General features: G+C 36.2%; 1 protein-coding gene across 1 annotated transcript in view; it reads left to right on the top strand.

The window, feature by feature from the left end:
• Positions 1–9,563, top strand: part of CAMK2D (calcium/calmodulin-dependent protein kinase II delta) — a 144,890-nt gene that overhangs the window by 102,984 nt on the left and 32,343 nt on the right. The window contains exons 7-11 of the mRNA XM_010002853.1: positions 2,881–2,964; positions 3,973–4,067; positions 5,423–5,545; positions 6,545–6,628; positions 7,348–7,390. Of these exons, the coding sequence (XP_010001155.1) occupies positions 2,881–2,964; positions 3,973–4,067; positions 5,423–5,545; positions 6,545–6,628; positions 7,348–7,390 (429 nt within the window). The remainder of the gene's footprint in view (positions 1–2,880; positions 2,965–3,972; positions 4,068–5,422; positions 5,546–6,544; positions 6,629–7,347; positions 7,391–9,563) is intronic.

Genomic DNA, 9,563 nt, shown 5'->3' with positions numbered 1-9,563 from the left:
CTGCCGGGAGCTCTGTGTGTTTGGATACCGTGGAATGCTTCCCTGGTTTGTAAAACAAACCTGTTCCCTGCCTCTCTGTAGAAAATGTTCCAGGATTTAGCTAAAATACCGCACCCTGTCAGCAGGTGTTGAATTTTCTGGGAAAGTGTCTGACAGGTTCACCCAGGCAGCTGACTCATTGCCCTCTGCTGGAGTCAGTGGAAGGACTTGCAGTTAACTCGCTGTTTAGTCTTAGTTTGGTCCATTAAATTAAGTCCAGCCTTGCTTCTAGGACTAAAATATGCACCACTTAAGTAATTTGAGTAGCTTCACTGGATGAGTTTGCTAGTTGCATTAAATTTAGGTTGTATAGATTTGATCTTTTGGATCTTGAGTCAAAAGTGTGTTAGAAAAGATACATAACTTTTAAACACTGTTTAAACTAATGGGTTTTATTCTGCCAGTTTACTTTGCAGTCCTTGCAGGGGTGATGCTGAGAAGGCTGTCAGTCTGGCAGGGGGCTGATGAAAGCAGAGAGCAGGGCTTAAAGCACTAATCTTTTTGTGCTGTGTGTTTAAAATACAGCTCTCTGCATTAATTTCAGTTTATGTTGCGTGACTATAGTTAACCTTCAATCCAGGTTTGACTCAAAAGATGTACTCGCCATTTATGAAGCAAAGTATATATGTGTAATCTTTGCATAAGAGGGTTTTGAGAATGTAAGCTGTTTAGGCTGGGTAACATGTTATCTCATGCACCACGGGCCTCAATAAAGCACAGCATTTGTCTTGGTCCTCTGGATACTTATTTAAATCCTGTGATGATAGGAGTACAAAGTAATTGTGTCATTTTTTGACACTGTGCAGTCATAACCAGTTTCCAGCTTTGTGAGTTCTTTTAGCTGTTTAACTAGTTTAGCAATAGCTTTCAGAAAAGTCAGCTTGTTTTGGGATTCCTCTGACCAATTACAGAATTACCTAATAAAGAGTCGTTAACAATTTCAGTACCTTATTTCTTTTTTGCTGGAATCATGACTGTGCACTCTTCTGTGTTTCCTGCTACAAACAGCTTCAGAGTATGTACTAAAACCATATGGATTATTCCTGTTTAGACCCATTCTGTGTCTTTATCAAGAGATCAAGTTAGCAAACTGCTAATATTTTGTCCTTAAAGTTTATTTTCAAGTGATGCATAGTCATGTTTATGGACTGGAAAGTCAGATAAGCTGTAAATTCAGGACAACTGTACTTTCTCTTCAAAATGAACAAAAATATTAATGTAAAGAACTACAGCCAAGAAGACATATTAAACATCACTCTAAAGCTACCTAGAACATGTATTTTTCAGCTTCTCAAAGGAGCTTAAGATGTGTTTCCTGTGTGATATTACTGTAACAATTCATAGCTCCCATATCAGGAGACTGCAAAAACCAAGCTTGTTTTTCATTACAATATTGTAGCTGTATTCTCATTAGAATATACCAAATATGTTCCTTCATTTCCTCCTCCCACCCTGAAATGATTGCCAACTTTACAGCAAAGGCTTCCTTTTTCTGTAGCTGTGCACTTTATACATTATCACCATCACTCAGAAGCTTTGTGGGATCCTGTGTGGTATTTCAGAAATGACATGTGGTCCTTCATGAAAGCCACTAAATTCTCACCTTTCAAGAATTTCCAAGCATTTCTTTTAGGCAAAGATGCTTGAAAGAGCAGACCTACTAACTGAAACAGTACAGAATGTTATTGGTTATTAAGTTTTTATCATTTACAGTGTCTTAAGAAAAGTCTCCATTTATATCTACATTTTGCATTTCTCCTTAGAGAAAAAAGCACTGCTGGTAATGAATAAAGAATGAAGGGCACATAAATTTTAAAGGCTGGATTACATCAGAGAGGCTTTTTGTGAACTTTTGTAAGGAGGCTTCCAGAAGTGGGATGACTTCACAGAAACGAGTTTTGCAGTGGAAAGTTGGTATTAGAAGTAGCTGTGTGAAATACGAGCAGCAAAAGCTGAGCCCAAGTTGGTCGTCTTCATATTAAGTAGCAACCAGTGGTGCTCTTGTGAAAGCTACTCCTGAGTGTCTCTGAACATTATTTACTTTGCCACCACCTGGCATTGCCTGAATTATGTTTCCTCTTCTGTGTGAAGAAATTTGAACTGTGTTTTTACTTATTTTTTTACTCTAAGTTAGAGGTCTCTCCATAGGTAAGCTTCCTCAGAAACTAGCCCTCCCATAAGACTGATCAGGGCTCATTAAACGCTTTTGATAGTTAAGGTGCTGTAGCTCAGATGTCCCTCTGTTTTGTTAATTAGTTTCCTGTAAATGTCAGTGGAAATCTGTGTGTGGTAACAGCCCTCACAGCTGATAGACTCCCAGAAATGCAAGTCGTTTACAGTCTTTATAGTTTGGGGCTATTTAAAAATAACTTGAAATATAGTAATGGTTTAGAAAAACCAACCCAGTTACAGTCCTGAATTTTTGGTCTTTCAGTTAGTATCTCCAAGCAGACCACTCAGTTAATGTTTCCTGTGATCCTCCCATTCTCCTAATTCTTTTGACCTTGACCCTGAGCCAGATGTATTTGCACCTCACCTCACTGCTGGAGGTCTCCCTTTTCCTCACTGCTTGAGGTCTCCCTTCACGCAGAAGTCACAAGTGAAATGCTGTTAGCTATCTTGTAAACTTTCTGGGAACCTTCCCCTATTGCCCTGTCACCAGATCCTTGACACCACTGTCGAATCTGGAGTGCCTAGTGTTGGTGGGGAAAAGAAATGTACAAAATGAAGTGGTAAATGATGGCTGGCTTGGGAAATGGTGTCTTGTGGGCTGAGATGGGAATCACTTGATTTTTGTGGAGCATGTACAGTTTTGAGAATAGTTGCCTTGTGTTTTGACAGGCTTTGCTGGCACTCCAGGATACCTTTCTCCAGAGGTATTACGAAAAGATCCTTATGGAAAACCTGTGGATATGTGGGCATGTGGTAAGATATTGTTCTTCAAGACCATGTTCGGTCAACTGTATATTATTTTGAGGGAGAGATATTATATCCAGAGTACAGGGTATTCTTCATCAGATAATATGTATTTAGTAAAATTCAATCTTAATTTTTAGAAGAGGTCATCAGATCTTTTGTTACTCTACCAGCTTTATTTATTTATTTCTTTATTTATGAAGATGTGTTGTCAAGACACTCTTGGTCATGTCTGCACAACATTCTTTCACAAGAGTATTAAAATAATAGCAGCAGGCACATGATGCCTAACTGGTTAGTAAACAGAGCAATTCTACCATGAGCTGGGCTGAAGTTATAGTTCACAAGCAGCCTAAAACCTGATATGACCAATATACTAGAACTGCAGTTTTAAACTGTGGAACTAAATGTTTTGTGAACTGGAGTGCAGAGCAATTACTGTATCATCCAGTTCTTGAAACAGTGTGGTTTAAGGTAGTGGCAAGTGACTGCTACCTAGCTGAGAACAACTGGTGGCTTCCTTATTTTACTCCAACCCACGCTTATTTGGTTGTATTTATGAAAGCACTTTTCTTTAGTCATAGTGAATCATCTCTGTAAGACTAGCAGGTGGGCTTTTTTATTTCCTATTGACCATGTGTTTATATATATATCAAGTGAGTTGCCCAAATTTTCTTTGCATGAGATTAGTTAAAACACAACCTTATAGATACCAGGACAAGCCACGATAAAACCAGAGGTAAAAACCTAATTTTCCTAGAGCATCCATGATGGCTGAAAATTATTTCTTCATCTAGAGAGTTATCTTAAGTGTCTCTGATAAAATGTTGTGTCAGATATTAATTTTTGCTCAGAGGAGTTTATCTTGTGAACCCTGCATTGACTGTTTTCTCCAGGCAGTGTTTTTCTGTAGCTGAATACTCTCGAACCATTTGTTTTACTTGGTTATCAGGTGCAAAGTGAATTTCTTGGGTTTGTTTCTTAAAATTACTTAATGCTACTGTGAATTTTCTGCAGGTGTCATTCTGTACATCCTCCTGGTGGGATATCCTCCTTTCTGGGATGAAGACCAGCACAGGCTTTACCAGCAGATCAAGGCTGGTGCTTATGATGTATGTACCATCCTCTGTCTAGTCAGTTATTTGTAGATGTACCACTACACAGGAGTTTCCTATAGTGAAAAGTGAAACTAGAATTATTTCCTACATTTTTGTTGTATTGGTTATCTTTATGAGTGACTCAATCTAGTAAATGTCACTTTACTGTCATCAACCTTATTGGGATGGGAACATCTTATGCTAATTTAAATCTAATTTCCCTATGCTCCAAGCTTTCATAGTTTGGACCTTGTATGAGTCATGCAAGCTTATGTTACCCTCTGTGACCTCTCTCAGTTGCCAAGGGACTGTATTTTTCTTTGTGGTTTTATTACTTCAACCAATCAGTTACTCTAAATTGTTTTTAAGAAGCTTTAAGCTTCCTAAATATACACCTTAATGCTTGGTGCTGTTGTTGTGTGCCCACTTTTGGAAATACAAGCTGCTACAGAGCTTTTCAAAAGGGATAGTTTTATTATCTATGTATATTCCAACAAAAAGCATTAGAACTGTTGGTAAATAAGAGCTGATGATTTGGTGACTTTATGAATGTTGCAATATCATCCAAGTATATTAAATTAAAGAGACGGAGGGCTATTGATACTCAAATTTAATTTAGTTGTGGAGGACAAAGAGGAAAAAACAGAACCTCGTAATTTTTGAGCTCTTACTTGAATCCAGCCCCGGACCGAAAGGGAGTTGCTGTGCTATGGCTTTTTAGCAAAATAAACTTACAATCTGTGAAGTTTTCCTAGTGAAAAAGCTCCCCATTATCTACTCTGAAGAAAAATAACTCTATCCCAGCCAAAACCAGCATAATAATTTAAGGTGTGTTTTTTTTCATTTCATTTGCATTTGAGCAGACACTTTGAGTGCCTGTATAAATATTTTGCTGAGCTGGGGGTCATTTATTAATAATGAGTTAGATTTGTATATGCTAACTATACATTTAGCATTAAGATTTACATTGAAAGATAACAAACAAGGAGTTTGGATAATAATGCTTAATATTTTTGTCTTTATTAAAAGAGAAAGTAGGATTGCCCTAAGTGCCTCTCAGATGACTGGAATTTTTTCTTCTCTCTGCCATATGTCATTTTATGAATTTCAGTTGGTACCATGTTATTGTAAATACAGAAATGCTTTGCATTTGAACCCAATAAATAAAAGTCAAAATAGTAAAGGAGAAAATCACTCTTTACAAAACTGGAAAATTCAGACTTCTCATTGTAGCAAACTGCATTTCCCCCCTTAAAGCTGGTTGGTTGTGCTAGCAGTTAATGTTACAGAAACAGCATCAATTAAAATCCTTAGGTAAAATTGTGTGAGGATTGTACAAGATGATATACACATACTTATGTTTTCTAAAGTTTCCCTCACCAGAATGGGATACAGTGACTCCTGAAGCAAAAGACCTTATCAATAAAATGCTCACCATCAACCCAGCAAAACGTATCACAGCATCAGAAGCACTAAAGCACCCATGGATCTGTGTAAGTCATTTCCACAAATTTAACTGGATGATTTGACAGATAAATCAGCTTATGGTTGTTTCCTTGTGCATATAGTGAAGGTGAATAATTTCTTAGGGAATAATTTTTGTCCTTACTTGTGCAGATACAGTCAATAGTGTCATATATTGAAGTCTCAGCCTGCGATAAGATTTTTGCAGAAATTAACTCCTTTGCCTTGACTTTGTGGTGCAGAAGATCCAAAATTAGAGCATTATTTTAAATTCTCAGAGAGAAAAGATAGGTACAAGAAGGTAACTTTGACTTAGATACTGCTTAACATCTTCATTTCCTTGTAGTCTTATGATAAGTATGAAATGTAAAGGCAGGAAATTAAGGGACTTTATAAAGTCAGCTAGCAGGTAGCAGAGGTTGCCTGACTGTTACTGGATCCAGGACTACTTTCCAATTCTCAATAGTTTCTATGCTGTGACTTTGCAGGTAATCTGGGGTGGTACTTTGAAAGTCACAGTGAGACATATAGCTGGTTCCCAGCTCTTTATTCACTCCAGTAGGCTGCATTATCTTGCCTTTAATATTGTGATGCAAAATAAGTCAAGTTACAGAGAAAATACAGGTACCACTGAATTTCCTCTGAAATATTTCCTGCTGCTGTACCTCACCTATTGTCACCAATGGTGAATAAAAATTTCCTTCTTGTTGTAAAACATGTTTTCCAAAGTCTTAGTACAGTATCTCACTTTGATTCTTACACTGCATAAACCAAGTTCTAAGATGCTCTGTTTTTCTTAGTCCCTGTTTGTCTCACGTGGGAAAGGCTGAGTGAAATGAGGCCTTGGTTTTGTTGATTTGGACGTTTCCCAAATGTGTAGAAACCTGCACAAAGGGGCGGTCAGACAGGGTAGAAATTAAAGGCCTAAGTTTTGGACCATGTGGGTTGTAATATGTATGTTGTAGAGTAACTAAAATGCTAGACGTCTGGCTGGGTGCCTTAAAATGATTCTTTTCTTCTTCTCTTAGCAACGTTCTACTGTTGCCTCTATGATGCACAGACAAGAGACTGTAGATTGCTTGAAGAAATTCAATGCAAGAAGAAAACTAAAGGTAAGAATGAAAACTTCTGCAAGGATGAGTAGCTAATTTTGGAAAGATAAAAGAATGGTGGCTTGTGTTCTGTGTAGAAAACTAATGATCCCTAAGCAGTTTCTTTCTTGAAAATTATGCTTGAATGAACTGTTTGATAGATGATCAGCTTTTGGCATGAAGATCTTCAACTTTTTGTGGAAGTGAGTAGGACGTAGCATAATTTGGTTGGATTCAAAAGAATAACAGTTATCTTCATTGATACACATTAAAATACTACATTGAAGAAAAATCCTTAAGATTATTCTTTTAGATTATTCCTTTTTTTCACCTCATCAGACAAGATAACTTTGCTGATGTGAACTTTTCTAATTACCACATTACGAATAAACTCCTCTTCCAACCTAAAAAAGAATCTGATCACTTGAGTAAGGTCTGGTTTATATTCAGCTATGTACTTTCTTGCTGATGACTGTGCCTGTGAGTACTCGTGGTTTGTGCATTATATGTTCATAAATGGTAAATACTTGAGATGACTGAGAGGTGTAATTAGGATTAAATTACAATTTCTGCCTTCGTGGCATCACACGTGATAAGTAATGCACAGAAAATCCATACTTTCAGGGTTAATTTATAGAGTTGCTGTAATTTACGTGTGTTTTCCTTTTTGTTGTGTCACGTACACGTTCAGAATTTTACACAAGTGTGATGCTAATTTGAGCAAATGTGTGTGTGCACAGGGGGCCATTTTGACAACCATGCTGGCTACCAGAAATTTCTCAGGTATGTTCATTGAGCTCCAGCTTAATACTGTCTTTATGTTTTCATGTCTGTCCTAAGTAAGATTTAATTAGGATTCATTAGTACAGAAATATCTTTGTTATTCAGGAACATCTAAATGTGATAGATCTGAAATTATTTACTTTGATGAAGCAAACAAAAGAATTTAAATTCATTGGGCCTAATGGATTCTCTTTTAGATGACAGTCTAATTTTTCAGTAGCATGGGAGTGCCTTCTCTTTACATTTTAGTGATACCTATCAAAAGACAGACAGAGTTCTCCTGTCTGTTTTGGTGGAGAAAAACTGAAATTAATGCATATAGCTCCACATGCATAAGTATCAGCAAACAACATTTAAAAAATTATTTTGATATACCTCAAATGTCATTCTAGGATTCTACTGCATTTTGAATTATATATATCTATCTATATCTATATGTATGAAATAAGTGCATGTTCATTCTTCAGTGCTTTGCCAAGGAGTAAGAAACATTGTAAAATGAGTCCTTCTTTTCCTTCTCTAATGCCTAGCTTGATATAACAAGAGATATTTCTTCTTTATGAAATAATTTTATAGTGATATTCCTGGAGATTTCAATCTTTATACTAAAGAAATGTAAATAGCAAAAGCTGAAAGATGTTTGCTGTTAGTAGTGTTAGAATTGTCCTTGATAGAAGTCTTGCCAAAACTTTGATGTTGTGTTGAGTTTTTAGGTTTGCCATTTGAGATTGCAAGTGAATAGTGAAAAAGGAAACCCAATTCAAAACTCACTGATTTTACATGCCCTCCTGCTCTGTGATGTAACTGCTGGAGTGTAACATCAATTAATCTATGGACAAAAACATCATAGTGCTTTGGGCAGATTTTGAATAATAATTAGCACTGAATCATCCAAAATAAATTACATAATCATGAATGCAAGAACAACTTGTTCAATTTGCATGGTACTTGAAATACAATTTCTTGGTTAAGTTCCTGTATTTAAACCACACCTACACCACAGAGGATTATATTTATGTAAATTCCATTGGGTTAATGCTTAATGAATTGCCAGTACCTGCCAATTCATTTTAAAGGTGGGAATACTCTAGGCTGCATACCTTGTAAAAATGAATTCTTATTAAATATCAAACAAAGACATCGTTTCTCATCACTTTTCATAGCTGTCACTGTCTATATGTGCAAGGGTCAATTTCAACTTTCATGAATGAGAGAAAGCAGAAGTAATTTAAAAATATTTCAGCAAGACAGGCAAACAGGGTTTTTGGCTTTGTTTTGGATTTTTTTCACCTCTCATCTGTGTTTTACATCATAATGACCCATATTTTCCTTAATGACATTTTATTTTTTCAAGCTGTTTATTCATTGTATTTCATTGCAAAGCTTCCTTTTGAAGGTCATTTGTCCATAAAGATGTGGTTATAAAAGTGTTTTATTTTCCTTTTTTTTTTCTTCCTTTTATGTGGAATGTATATTTCTCGTGAGGTAAGACCCTCAGCACGTGAAAGGAACATCTTTTTCCTCTTCTGACTCAGAACTGCTGTGTGTCCTAAATCACTTTTATTTCTATATGTTGTCACAACACCATTTCTTTTCAGTCTGCTTTCTGGCCTATTAGTGCTGCCTCAGATTTTATTTATAGCTGTTGCTTGTAGTTGCAAGAAATCTTTCATTGTGGGCTTAATTTAGAATATGCTAATTGCTTTGCTCCTGCAAATTCTTCAAATACTTGATTTGTATGCAGTATCTGTGCTTACAGAAAGATGTATCAAAATATTATTAAAAATATGCTCCAAGCTAAAACCAACAAAGGCAGTTGAGTATGGAATATGTCCTATAAGATAAAATACTGCATAATAATCCCATGCTAGGCACATTTTAAAGGACACACTGGAAAAGCCATGAACACAGTATTTGTAGTTGTTCCTTTTGGTTCCCTCATTTTACTGGCTTTCATTTAACTGTTTATATATAACATGTAATATTTGTTAAGCGTGAAAAAGAACTCACAAGTTTTATGCTCAAATCTAGCAAAAGGACCTAGTTTGTTAAGAACAGCAGCCTCTAAGAATTCATTCAGGTATTCTTGTATTTTTGTCAGGGCTGATGGTATAAAACAATGAACTTTAGGGTTTTTTGGCCTTAGGTTTTAGAAATAGTTCCTTCTCTTTCC

This window comes from Chaetura pelagica, unplaced genomic scaffold, assembly GCF_000747805.2.
Source record: "Chaetura pelagica isolate M959 unplaced genomic scaffold, ChaPel_1.0 scaffold1098, whole genome shotgun sequence".
In the NCBI taxonomy this organism is placed as follows: Eukaryota; Metazoa; Chordata; class Aves; order Apodiformes; family Apodidae; genus Chaetura; species Chaetura pelagica.
This window is presented reverse-complemented; position numbering and strand designations above follow the sequence as displayed.